Genomic DNA, 14,497 nt, shown 5'->3' on the forward strand with positions numbered 1-14,497 from the left:
TCCGTGTTATAGCTTAAAACCAACGTCCGTATAGACACAATAATAGACAACCATGTGATAATAAAAATAAAATTATCATTTTATTGAAAACATTTATTGAATTGAAGTTTGCACAATACTCACAATAAAATCTCATCCCCAAATGACTGCACATCTTGTAACAAATGATTAAGGCCTCAAGTATCTGTGGTGGAATATAATACAACATTGTATTATATTATATATCTGGTGTTACCCAATCTTTAATTTTAGAAACTTTTATTTTTTGACAATTCCTTTCTATAGCCATGGAGTTGTCTATCTTTCAACTTACATATTTAATTGCTGTATGAAAAAAAGATGAAGAATTTTACTTTGAAAATAAATTCATATTTCAGAGGCGGATTTTGAGGGTTTTTCAGGGGGCCCGGGCCCCCCCTATTCTGAGAAAAATTTGGTTGGTTATATAGGGAATCACTGAAGCATGACTGGAATGGCCCCTTCTTAGGCAATCAGTGGGCCCCCACTTATGAACATTTCTGGATCTGCCACTGTATTTGACATAGCACTTTCTTTCGAATATATAGTGTCCCTTGCCAAAAATTTTCTGAGATTTAAACTAATTGAACATGACTTTTAATATTTTCTTGTACTTTATGAGTTTATAATTCCGCAGCGAGACAATCAAATCTTACCAGTAAGCTTGGGTGGGTTGCTGCACCTATAAGGTAACAAATGAATGACAAAGAAACACAGTTTGGTCAATTTTCACCTCTCAAGGTTGTATTAAAACAGAACAAGAGTGCATTGCTTGTTTACCTGTTCATTGATTTTACTTTGAAAGTCTTTAAGATAAAGGTTTAATTTAAAGTATCACACAAACTTAACATTTTTTAAAGATCTATGACAATGAAGTCAACGTCAGATAAATCTTGTCAGATACTTACTAACTTACTTAATCCTCTTCATGTTCTTAAACACATATTTAAAGGCATCAAGAGACATGTACATTTAATTATTGTACAATTATTCCATACACCAAATATAGTTGAGCTATTGCTTATGATAAATAAAAAGCCAACCAAAACACACAAACTTAGCATTAACCAATGAACCCTGAAAATGAGGTCACAGTCAGATTATATCTGCTAGGCGGACATGGACACCTTACAATTATTCCATACAACAAATATAGCTCATCTATTGCTTTTAGTATAGACCAAAATACACAAACTTTATATTGATTCATGAACCATAAAAATGAGGTCAAGTTCAGATGATACAACAGACATACATGTTCACCTAACAATCATTCCATGCACCAAGTATAGTTTACCTTTTGCTGATAGTACTGTAAATTCAGAAATTATTGCTAGGTTTCTTTTTAAATTATGCAAATAATTTGACTGGGTGAGTATCACAATAATAAGAAATTGCATTTTTATATCTAGTACTGTAACATATATCTGTATACAGATTTTCCTTAAATCACAATAATTAATTTTGCTTTTTTGTCTATTTCTGATTGCACTCAATACTTCTAAATTTACAGTACTTGAAAAACAGACTGAAAACAGGCCTGTAGCCAGCATTTTCCAAGGGGGAAGGGGAGGTTTCGATACAATCCTATTCAACTTTAACAGTTACAATTCAAACAGAGCGTCGACTTATACAATGCTTATTTGTTTTCAAAAGGTGGTTTCATACGAACCACTCAAACCCCACGCCTTGGCTATGTGTGTGAAAACACAAAAAAAAATAAAACTTACCAATGATCATAAAAATTAGGTAAATGTCAGATTAAACATGCAGGATGACAATGTACCCTATACAATCATTCCATACATCACTTATAGTTGACCTACTGCTTATAGTATTTAAGAAATTAACCTTCATTACATAACTTAAACAATCATCACTGATCCATGAAATGAGGTCAAGGTCAGGTGAACCTTGTCTGACAGACGTGTAGACAAGTTATTTGTTTTTAATATCTTTGATTTGAAAGAAATAAAGTTGTTCATGTACAATCTTTAATAAAGCAATCAATCTCTGCATACACTAAAATAAATAAAATAAAAAAATGTTTGTCAACTTTGCTGATTTCCATCTGATGTTTGTTGGTTCTTCTTTTCTTCCAGCCTTTTTATAGCTTTCTTAGACAGTTTTTTCTTCCACAATCCATTTTCTATTTTATATGATCTACTATGGTGAGTACAGGCTCCATGATTTAGCTGGAACTGACACAAGGCTTCTAAAGGTTTGGTCAATACCTGTTAACACAATTAAAAGTCAATATCATGTCAAATCCATAAATAATGAAGTTAGTAAAGGGTTATTTGCATGCAACTTGATTGCAATTTTTATTACACCTTTCACTTTTATTTATGCATCAACTTCAATGTGTTCATGTTGCATGTGAATTGGTAAAACAGCCATTTAATGTACATGGAAAATATCTTCTTAAAGAAGACTTTCTTTTCTTGTTCTTTAAGCATTATGACACTTAATGTTTTTTATATTATTGTGTTTCCTAAACTTGAACTTTATACCACTCTCGTGGATCAATGGAGAAATTAGCTTGAGCAACCCACACAGCTTCTAATTCATTTGAAGACAGCGCCTAGTTCATATAATATCTTGCCTTTCAAAGATGCATTTATACATACATCTGTAATCTGTATTTAAGACCTCATTCCGCTATAATAAATTTGACAAAGTACTTACATCAAATAAGTCTGGAATCTGTTCTAACACAGATAAAGCAAAAGCTGCAGTTTCCAGGGTAGACAGGGAACCATCATCTGGCTGAGTACGTATCACATATTTACTTTTTATAGTAGAGTTTATTTGCACCTGAAATAAAGAAAACTAAGAAGCTACAAAAAAACATGATTTTTTTCACTTTTTCAATTTTTTATCTTATTCAGGATCAACAATAAATATGCAGGTTTGGCCAACTTGATTTTATTTTTACCAGGACCAATCATGAAGATGCCATTTTTTCTCAGTCTAAAACCTATTTAGTGGCATTTAAATTTTTTGGTTTTGTTGCAGTTGTTATCTTTTTTAATGAAATCCATATTCTATTAATTTTACAGGGATTTTATTATTGCAATGGGATATGTTCAAAAAATTTCGTTTTGCATTTGATGACATTATTTCCAAATTCAGGCTTGTAAAGTTTTTATTGTACAAAATTGAACCTACCCAACAAGTGCGCAGATTACTGAGTACAATAAGCAAGAAAAAGAAGAGGCATTAGTTTTCACAAGGTTTGTTTACTTTCCACCATATTTGTTATTGATTGTAACTGTAGAGCACCTGCAAGTACCAACTAAATATTTACCACAATGTTTGTCTATATGAACAGACTTTTCATGTAAATATTCTGTGATACATGTACATGTATGTGCTCAAAATTTTCCACTAGTAAATTATAGTAATTTTTGTGTGGAAATATTCAAAATTGGAACTATACCTTCTTAATCTTTTGACTATAGCATCTCTTGAACAATATTTCTATTACAATGAATTAAAGATTTTAACCGTGCTTATATATAATTTATCAATTATCTTGTCACTGAAATAACTTTAGTTCGTAATACTTCAATTATTATTCTGATTTTCTTTGGATAAGAGTCTATAATGACCCAAACAAGAGTATGCAGTTCTTTTTTTCCATAACTGACATCAGAACTGAACATGATGTGACATTTGTAAGTATGAATTTCAAAGTTTTGTCTGCAACACTAAATTATGTGATGAAGAAGCCAGGATCTGCTATGTTAAATCAGTTTATGACTTTGACAATCAAGTTAGAAATCCCAACCTTTTGATTGATGCACCTTAGTTACAGTGAACTATCATACAAAGTAGCAACAATTTAACCAAAACCTTTACAACTATTTATACATTTGCACCACAATTTTACCTTTTTTGGTAAATGTAATATAGGATTTGATATAAACATATTCTTTGCTTGTCCCCAGGTTCCATCCAACAGTACCAAGTTATATGACACATCATCCCCTACTGGTGGTAACTCAGATATATCAACAGCCCCAGGGCCTGGAAACAGTAGTAAGGTGTTGGGTTGTTTCATTAGCTCTAAAAGTCCTGGAAATCTACCAAAAAAAATATGGCATTTACAATTTTATTTACTAACCAGATGCTCCGCAGGGCGCAGCTATATACGACTGCAGAGGTTGAACCCTGAACAGTTGGGGCAAGTATGGACACAACATTTAAGCTGGATTCAGCTCTAAATTTGGATTGTGATTAAATAGTTGACATAGCATAGGTTTCTGACACAGAATGAATGTGGTCTAATGAACTTAAAATAATTTTTTTGCCTTTGAGCAATTCACTATGCTGTTGAATATTAATCCTCTCAAAAAAATGTTTGAAGAAATTTTCTTTTTATTTATGAAATCTGAAATGAGAAAAATTTACCCCCCCCCCCCCCATTTTTTTTTCACATCCCCCTTTCCCTTTTTCCAAAACTGATCTCAATTCAAATTCCTAATGGAGTTTGCAACAATAACTACTCATTTAAATAAATCATAAAATATTAAAATGTAAAATAAAGTGCTTGTTATCACTGAATGGTAAAGATTGTTTTAATTTATCAGTTGGTAGTAAAAGTGAATATACATTGTATATTGTATAAAACAATGATTTAAGTTGATTCAACTACTATTCTGGACAAAGAAAGATAACTCCAATCAATTGAAAATTTCTTGCTATTGCACAATATTGTGCAATTAGATATTTCTTGCTATTGCGCAATACTGTGCAATTGAAAATATTTGCTATTGCACAATACTGTGCAATTGAAGATTTCTTGCTATTGCGCAATACTGTGCAATTGAAAATTGCTTGCTATTGCACAATACTGTGCAATTGAAGATTTCTTGCTATTGCTGAATACTGTGCAATTGAAAATTTCTTGCTATTGCACAATACTTAATATAATAATTTTGGATCCTGATTTGAACCAACTTCAGTCTTGAAAACTGGGCCCATAATCAAAAATCTAAGTATATGTTTAGATTCAGCATATCAAAAAAGCCCAAGAATTCAATTTTTGTTAAAATCAAACTTAGTTTAATTTTGGACCCTTTGGACTTTAATGTAGACCAATTTGAAAACGGGACCAAGAATTAAGAATCTACATACACAGTTAGATTTGGCATATCAAAGAACCCCAATTATTCAATTTTTGATGAAATCAAACAAAGTTTAATTTTGGACCCCGATTTGGACCAACTTGAAAACTGGGCCAATAATCAAAAATCTAAGTACATTTTTAGATTCAGCATATAAAAGAAGCCCAAGTATTCAATTTTTGTTAAAATCAAAATAAGTTTAATTTTCCTTATTCCTAAACTTGGGACCAAACCTCTGAAAATGAAACCCAACCTTCCTTTTATGGTCATAAACCTTGTGTTTAAATTTCATAGATTTCTATTTACTTTTACTAAAGTTATGGTGCGAAAACCAAAAATAATACTTATTTGGGCCCCTTTTTGGCCCCTAGTTCCTAAACTGTTGAGACAAAAACTCCCAAAATCAATCCCAACCTTCCTTTTGTGTTCATAAAACTTGTGTTTAAATTTCATTGATTTCTATTTACTTATACTAAAGTTATTGTACGAAAACCAAGAATAATGCTTATTTGGGCCCTTTTTTGGCCCCTAATTCCTAAACTGTTGGAACCAAAACTCCCAAAATCAATCCCAACCTTCCTTTTGTGGTAATAAACCTTGTGTTAAAATTTCATAGATTTCTATTCATTTTTACAAAAGTTAGAGTGCGAAAACTAAAAGTATTCGGACGACGACGACGCAGGACGACGACGCCAACGTGATAGCAATATACGACGAAAAATTAAAATTTTTGCGGTCGTATAAAAAGTACTCAAGTACGCACATATTTACATTCAGCTCTTAGTCTCTCAGTTTCCACAGAAACAAATGTGTCATTAACTATACAACAGCATCAGTTCAAAAATCAGTGCAAAGAAAATTACATCAAAACTAGATTTAGGGAGATACCATTTAATTTTAAGGGGGGGGCATTGGATGAAATTTGAAAAAAGGCACAGCAGGATGAGCAACTTAGCAAAAAAAGGCCGGATGACAATTTATGTATAAAAGTCAGAATAAACTTATTCAATATAATTTTTACCTGTGTTCTGGAAATTTTTTGGATCTGTAAAAATGACACTTTTCTGGTGCTAGACTGAGATTTAACATTGGAGCAGTTTTTAAATTTCTTGATTCCTGGAATAAATGTTATAACTGATTAAAAAAAAGTCACCATATGTGTATTATATATTAGTACATGTAGTTTATTTAAAGGGGGTATATATAAAGATAGCTGCAGGCTCGTAGCTCTATTGTTCCTTATGATATTTTTTTGAAATTTGCAGACCTGGTGACAGAAGATCTACATTTCTACAGCTCATGTATAGAATGCATGAGGTGTTGAGAAAAAAAAACCTGTTGTCAAGTCTTGTACAGTTTTCACTCTCTTAAAATAGTTATCTTCATTCAAGCATATTTAATTTTAAAAAACATTCATATCTTTAAAATTTACCTCAAATGGGTGTTGTAAAATAAATACTGTTGTTGATATTTGTATAGGTTCTGATGGTAAAAATGGACACCAACAAACAGTGGCTGGTCTCCTGAAATTATAATTCAAACATTTGATAAAACCATGAAAATATTGGACCTTTCTTTATTGTTCTTTTTCTTTGTTTTCAAAACCACAAATTTTTTCACATTTATTTGTTTCTGGCAATATTCATAAATAAGCATTTATATGATCTCTATTCCAAAACATGGGAAAGCTATTAATGCTTGCTTTAACACCAACATGTGTCGATTAAGGATCTATAAAATACCCTCTGCAGATATTACAATAATCTGGACTATTTGTATACGGAGCCTGTAATTCAGTGGTTGTTGTTGCTGTGTAACATATTTGTTCTTCATTTGAAACCATTATATTGTACATTCATGCCGTTAGTTGTTATACATTTGTCATTTCTGGGGCTTTTATACATGTACATGTAGCAGCTGACTATGCAGTATTGGTTTTATTAATTTTGAAAGGCTGTACAGCGACCAGTTGTTTCTGTGTCATTTAGTCTTGTGTGTAGAGCTGTCTCATTAGCAATCTTACAACAGAACATCTTCTTATTTTTATATCAGATCTCAAGATAAGAATATTTGATCAAACAATTTAGACAAGTATTATATAGGAATCCACCTAATCTGATTCAATATATTTTTCTTTTTGCATTTTCAAGTTTTGTGTACTTGTAAATCATGCCCAATATCTATTTGTCTATGTCAGCACTATTTATATCCTTTTGTGCATAATCAGCTTTTTTTTAGCATGTTTAGTTTTACATTTTAATATGAATCTTTCTGTCATTTACTAAAACTACATGTATCTTTAGCAACTTCATAAACATTTATGCTAGCCAAGGGTTATGATCCAAAGATGCCTTATAAATCATATTGATATTTAATAACTTCAAAATAAAACCAGTAACCTTTAAACAATTTTGCATCTATTGTGTGAACCCTTCAAGGAAGGGTTTACACATATCAATGGGAGGCTTTTGTAGTCTTTTGAAATCTCAACTGGTTTTTTTTTTTAATATAAAACATGGGTAGGTTCTATGGGCCAATATGACATCATAACATATTTGCAGTTATAAGTTGATCAATAAAACAATTTCTAAAATAATTGAGACCGATTAAATATCCTTAACCATAGTTACATAACCAATTAAATTTAAGATTGTTACAAAAACACCAGTTTACATGCAAATTCACAATCAATGCTTTTACGTATACACAGTTGCAGTATTAAAGGTGTCAAAGCAACAACAAAAAATTGCCTTTCACATGTTTCAAGACAGCTTAATAATTATTTGGACAAATTAAATGTAAATGCTAGATATTATATTCCTGTACTCAAGAGTTGAGAAGAAACCAAATTACGGTAGAAAAATCAATAAAAAAAAAAAAAAAAAAAATCGGGAAAATTTCCCGAATTTTTCATTCTACTAATGAACTCAAAATCGTTAACTTTTTTTTTCAGATCCAGTTCCTGTTCCGGTTTTCCCCGCATTTGCGCAGAAATCTGTCTTGTTTGCATGAGACTTTGAAAAGAAAATTATATGTATCAGTCTAGTAAAATATAAGATTGGAACTCAATACAATTTCATTTTTAATAATTGTTTGATTTGAAAAAAACGTTACCTGATGGAAGCGTTTCTTTTGTTTACATTGAATATGACGTCATAATTTAAACAACGTCACAGCTAAATCCCTAACCACAGAACCGAAATCGGGAACGTTACGGTATTTCCGTTTCCTTTATTAACATGTTTGAGCTAGGTAAGAAAATAATACATACAGACTTCGTCCCCATTCACAGGTTATGCCTGCCTCATATTAAAATCTACTGAAAGTGTGATCAATTTAGAGAGAGAAAAAGAATTGATTGATTGTTGTTAGCTAGCTGCGGAACCGTAGCTCTTAGGTCCTCATGTTATTTTTTTACTATTTGCAGACAATTTTAAGGCCTAAAAGCTACGCCTACGGTTCCGCAGCTAGTTGTTAGCTCAACGTCAAGTGACAAGTTAGTATTCTCAGATCCGGACATCCTGGCATTTACATTTGTCAGGAGGTGATGCCATCCGGAATCCTCTAGATTTTTCATCTATTTGAAGGGGATTACTGATTATTTATATTGCCGATAATTTTTTAACGAGAGGTTATAGTATGTTAAAAATCAAAATAAAGATATTATATAGTGTCTTTAACAGTATTAAAAGAGTAACATTACTATATTCAACTGGTTACGATATATATCAATTAAATTAATTTGCAATAAGTCTATGGAAAATCTAGAGGAATCTTATCCGCATCACCTCTCAACATTGTTTACATAGCAAAAATGCTAATCATTGATTGGTCAGTTACATGTTGTGATGTCACTGCAGATCTGAGAATTTGAAGTATTTACATATGTTCCAGAAATTAACTTTTTCAAATGTGATGTGATTTTCAATATATTTCTACCTGCATCTGGAACAAACATCTCTTTTGTTTATTTTTGGTTTTTCTAAGTTGTCTGCCAATTCAAAAAGAGATTCTACAAAGTTTTCTTCTTCCATTAGGAAAAGTTATAAATCTATTTTCCCCTGTTACGTTGGAAAAGGGTACTTTTAGGAAAAGGGAGTGAAACACTAGTTGCGTTTGTCATTTCGATATCACAAAGAACCGAAAAGAATCTAGCCGTCGCCATCAAATAATGAACTTTAGTCCAAAGACAATTACTGAAATAGAAAATCTTAGCAGAGATCTATGCTATGGACTACATACACATAGAATATTGTTGCAAAAGAAGATTAGGACGTTATAGAGTGATCTTCACCCAAGGGACACAAATCTAAACTATAATGGCTGTTAAATTAAAAATTTTATAAATTTTATTTTCAATTTTATTGAAATTAATTATCAAAATTACATATCAAATAAGATCAGACTTGACAAGGACTACATATTTTATATATATATATATATATATATATAAGGACATTAATACATATATCATATATAAACTTGTGTTAGCTTTTAATTATTTTTGTATATCCAATCGTAACAATTTTAAGGATTTATTCACTTGAAATAAGTCACTCTTAAATTTTATGAGTTACCATATACATGTAATTAATGCAAGTAATTTAACTGATGTAAATATTTCCACTGTAAATTCTTGAGCACCAATTTGACTTATCTTAATCTCCTTTATCCTTGGCCGTATTTGGCACAATTTTTTTGGAATTTTGGATCCGCAATGCTCTTCAACTTTGTACTTGTTTTGCTTCATAAATATTTTGATATGAGCGTCACTGATGAGTCTTATATAGACGAAACGCGCGTCTGGCGTACTAAATTATAATCCTGGTACCTTTGATAACTATTTACACCACTGGGTCGATGCCACTGCTGGTGGACGTTTCGTCCCCGAGGGTATCACCAGCACAGTAGCAGACTTCCCGGTGTCCTACACGCTCCCTTGGGCGGTGTTGGGTGGGGATTGTTCTGGTGGTGGGATAATATTGTAAAGGACACATCTCCATTAATCCTTAGGGAGTGTACATGGATCCGCTGTACCCTTGCAGTCAATCAAGGGGTGCGTCTTAATTGGCGGAATCTCAGTACATACAGTAGTCAATGCTTCGGCGTTGGCATGAATATCAATAATGTGGTTATTCTTATAAATTATCTGTTTACAAAACTTTGAATTTATCGAAAAACTAAGGATTAATTTTTCTTATCCCAGGCATAGATTACCTTAGCCGTATTTGGCACAATTTTTTTGGAATTTTGGATCCGCAATGCTCTTCAACTTTGTACTTGTTTGGCTTTATAAATATTTTGATATGAGCGTCACTGATGAGTCTTATATAGACGAAACGCGCGTCTGGCGTACTAAATTATAATCCTGGTACCTTTGATAACTATTATCAATTCCTTTTAACACTTTTTTTTAACATTACTAATGTTTTTAATGTTTTTAAAAAGTATACTTAAAAGATAAATAATGGCCTGTAAATATATCCCTTTACCACTTCTCTTTTATATTAAGGTAACAGCTAGGTACGTAAATGGCTTGTCCTGTGATTTTTAAAAGAAATTGTATGCACGTAGAACTTATTGAAAGATAATGAAAAATCGAAAAATTTAAGTTGGTCACCGATCTAATTTCCGAGTTCCAGGCATTTGAAAATGGTAATGAAACAACATAAAGTACATAGACATAACGTCAAATTTGAACCAAAAATAAGAAATTCCAAGCTTTATTTATTCTGCAGTTTAAACCAATCCTACGATTTTTCTATAAAAATGAAATGTTTTTAAGGTATTATTTTCCTTTCTTTTGATATATAATTTTCATGGGGTTACCGAACTCCTTTTTCATATATCAACCGTTGAAAGAGTGTTGTTGACGGGAAAAGAGAGAAAAATCATGACGTCGCCGAAAGGATTACGCAACGTCAAGGCTATTTCAGCAAAATTGTAAAGACAACGACTGTCTCATTTTAATTTGTTTGGCTATTCAAATGCGCTGTAGAGCATATTATCCTGGAAAAAGGATTGATTACCTATTATTGTTTTTTCAGTGATTATACGAGGTCCTAAGTAAAATGTATTTATAACATATTTCTGGAAAGATTAAAAACACAATGTTTAAGAATATATGTTTATAAACTTATTGAACAGAAACAATTAAATATCTATCATTAAAATAGATTCTCCGAATGAAGAGATACATTTAATGTTCACATATTCGACCACAATATTGCTGCTTCACAATATTTGAGGCGAAATATACCGCGCAACGGGAAATTGAAACTTATAAGCCGAAAACATACTGACAATGTCTTGTGAAAAAAACGAAAAACGACCAAAGGACAAACAATGGTAAATAAATGGGACACAGATACGCCCGCTTGCATATGATGTTATAAAGTGATATTACTAAAAAAACTTTAAAAGTGACGCCACCAAAATTTAAACTAGATCTGTGATTTTTTTTTTTTTTTGGTAATCAGCATTGTGTATAAGTCTTCTAACATTTGGCTGAGGCAAACTAAAGTTAGAGAACGGAAACCAATTCTCGACGGTACGACGGACGGAGAGACGCACAAGTGTTAAAAGTAATGCCCCCTCTGCTACGGTGTGTGCATAAAATATCACCACATTTAACTTTTAATCCTCCGATAGTTGCAGGAGGTCATGCATATAAAATATATAAAATTATGGTTCAAAGACATGAGAACACAACATAAACATGAACACATACTTCTCTCCAAATAGTACCGGTCATTTGCAAACTTAAGTAGTGTGTTTAATATGACATGAAAGGAGATGTGGGATAAATGTAAATTGTAGGCAAAAGACCAACAAAAAGAATATTTCAAAGTTTGTTGCATATTATCTCTACTTTTTTCTCCATCGTTGGTTTTGTTCCGTTATTATAGTGCGGACAGTGCATAGATGTGAATATCTAAAAACAAATGTATATAAATTTCAACTTATTTATCTTTTTTTTTTTTTTTTTGTTTTTTTTTTTTTTGTTATTCGGCTTCGCCGCCGTTGACAATGTTTTCTCGGGATACCAATCTGCTTTATCCCCCACTCAGCTATGTGTTGTTATAAATTGTTCAACATAGACTTTGAACACACTTTACCGTGATGACGTTCAGATAAATGTATCCAGTCTAGATTTTGTGAGCTGTAATGATCAAGCTTACAATGTACTGAATAGAAAAGCTGCGTGTGATTTTGAAGAACCGTCTTCGAGGGATTTTAACGTATGTATTAGATGTTGCAGAGATTGGAAATCGCCAACAGCTTTAGGACCTCGTAATTTATACCAACAATATTCCTGTTAGTACTTTAGAATTTTTTGCAAGTTTTGCGAAAATTGAGAAGAAATACGTAAAGCAAAAATAAAAACTCTTATTCTATTTTTTTATAGCAGCATTTGCACATGTATAAATATATAAACAGTATCAACTGAAATCGAAATAACTGTAATTCCGAAATTTTGCGCATTTTGAAATGAATTGATTGATGCGGGCATACATTTCTATATCTTCAGTATAATATATATATACTTTGCTAATTATTTTATTTTTGAAGTGGCAGTAAATGGTAAAGCCGTAATTTTCAATCAGCGGATCTATATTTTTCCCTGCCGCTTTTTCATGCTGGGAGCTTGTAATTCAAAATGTTCCATTCAATTCAAATTGACGGAAAAGCAACGTGTATTCTTTTCTTTTAAATTTTCGTTCATTGTGAAAGACAGTTTTACTTCGGAGTTCCCGTTTGTTCATGCGGAAGGCCCCATCACAATAGTAGTCATTAAGATTTTCGTTCAAGTTTATTGTCACTTTCTCTTTGTTTACCCGTCTGAAGTAATTTCCGACATTATATTTTACAAATTTCATGTCACACAGAAAGCAATTAAATTAACAAAACTCTTTTGCTTTTTAATATTTTGTTTACTATAAATTATTTGTTTTAAAATAGCATTAGTACTTTCATTTTCAAATTCTATTTATAGACCATATCGCGGACGTGAAAGAAAGCACTATAAAGAAAGATTTATGTTTATATTTATATGAGAAAATGGTTATATAACAGTTATAACAGGAATATCAAATTAAAAAATATTAGTATTAACCTCCTTTTGTGTGTCGAGGATTGAATATTATACGTCCTAGCCGTTTTCACTCACGTTGACAGTTGTTTTGGGAAAATTTATTTCTTTGAATGATGCAAATGACTGAATGCGGCAAGTCCGTGACAAAGTTTGCTATGGAATTTCAATAAATAAAATGACAATATATAGTGTAAGCTTTAATTTGTTATTGTGGGAGTTTACGTGTGTAATGCATGTACGTGTTTATGATATTCTTATCAATGTATACTACATTTCGTTTTCACGTCACATATCAACATTCCCGATTTTTAAAGTCTCTGATCTTTGTCGCGGATTACCGGAGTATTGTAGTGTAACCGGAGGGGTTTTTACGTTGTGTATTTTCTGTGTCAACTTTAACATATTTTACCCCAGACCGTGTAAAGAGTAGGTATAGGAATCCTGAGTCTCTGATCCTTCATATTTGGCTTTGCAAAACTTAACACTAGCAAGTTTTCATAGTTTATTAGCAAACTACATAATTCAACAAATATCAACAATTTGTAAAGATAAAAACATGAAACATGAATATAAAAAGCAAGTTAAAATTCACATAAAAGTGACATAGCTTAATCTGTCATTTTAACCTTTGTCTAGATGCATTATAATTCTAGACACAATAGCGACATTGTGTCTAGATGCTGTGAAATGCATTACACCTTTCGTGTAGACAGCACCTTTCGTGTACACAGTGAGCAAGGTCTGTGCAAGACCAGTTAGTCAGCAAAGTCTGTGCTGGACCTTACGTGTAGACAGTGACTGAGGTCTGTGCAAGACCAGTTAGACAGCGAGGTGTGCAACACCAGTAAGCTCTTACTAAAAAGCTAAAATAAGCGGTCGTTTAATCAACCAAATGGCTTATGAAAACAAGCCCAATACAATTATTTAAATCATCACTTATTTAACAAATACTATTCAAATATAAACACTCTATAACTAATTTATAAGTTGCAAATTCAACAAAATATGAGAATAAATTCAATGAATTATAGCACCATAATGTAACTAAATATATAAACATGTTAAACAACAATTTTTATCAATAATTCATATTACCAATAGTAATTAAATGTTAATTTTACAACAGTCCATTTTAAAGGGACATAATACTGTTCTAAAACAGGGTTGCCGTTACATTCCTCCCTCCTTAAAAAAAAAAACTGAAGCCATGAAGTTTAAAAACAAGGCTGGTATGAATCTCCATTATATACAA

At 31.8% G+C, this 14,497-nt stretch overlaps 1 protein-coding gene across 1 annotated transcript; it reads right to left on the bottom strand.

Annotated features, from left to right (window-relative positions):
• Positions 1-1,995: 1,995 nt before the first annotated feature.
• On the bottom strand, positions 1,996-9,253 carry LOC139518837 (tRNA-uridine aminocarboxypropyltransferase 2-like). Its single transcript, XM_071310454.1, has 6 exons — positions 9,090-9,253; positions 6,583-6,673; positions 6,172-6,266; positions 3,914-4,106; positions 2,707-2,835; positions 1,996-2,252 (listed from the first exon to the last, which is right to left on the bottom strand). Exons 1-6 carry the CDS (start codon positions 9,182-9,184, stop codon positions 2,070-2,072), a joined length of 786 nt encoding a protein of 261 aa, XP_071166555.1. The 5' UTR covers positions 9,185-9,253; the 3' UTR covers positions 1,996-2,069.
• Positions 9,254-14,497: the final 5,244 nt, after the last annotated feature.

Source organism: Mytilus edulis, chromosome 4 (assembly GCF_963676685.1).
Source record: "Mytilus edulis chromosome 4, xbMytEdul2.2, whole genome shotgun sequence".
Taxonomy (NCBI): Eukaryota; Metazoa; Mollusca; class Bivalvia; order Mytilida; family Mytilidae; genus Mytilus; species Mytilus edulis.

Bases quoted from the DNA above. Each gene is read 5' to 3' on its own strand.
- LOC139518837 (XM_071310454.1), bottom strand. From the start codon at position 9,184: ATGGAAGAAGAAAACTTTGTAGAATCTCTTTTTGAATTGGCAGACAAC. The intron at 6,267-6,582 runs GTAAATTTTAAA...CATTTATTCCAG, and splicing joins TTTTACAACACCCATTTGAG to GAATCAAGAAATTTAAAAAC. The intron at 2,253-2,706 runs GTAAGTACTTTG...TTGTGTTAACAG, and splicing joins AGATTCCAGACTTATTTGAT to GTATTGACCAAACCTTTAGA.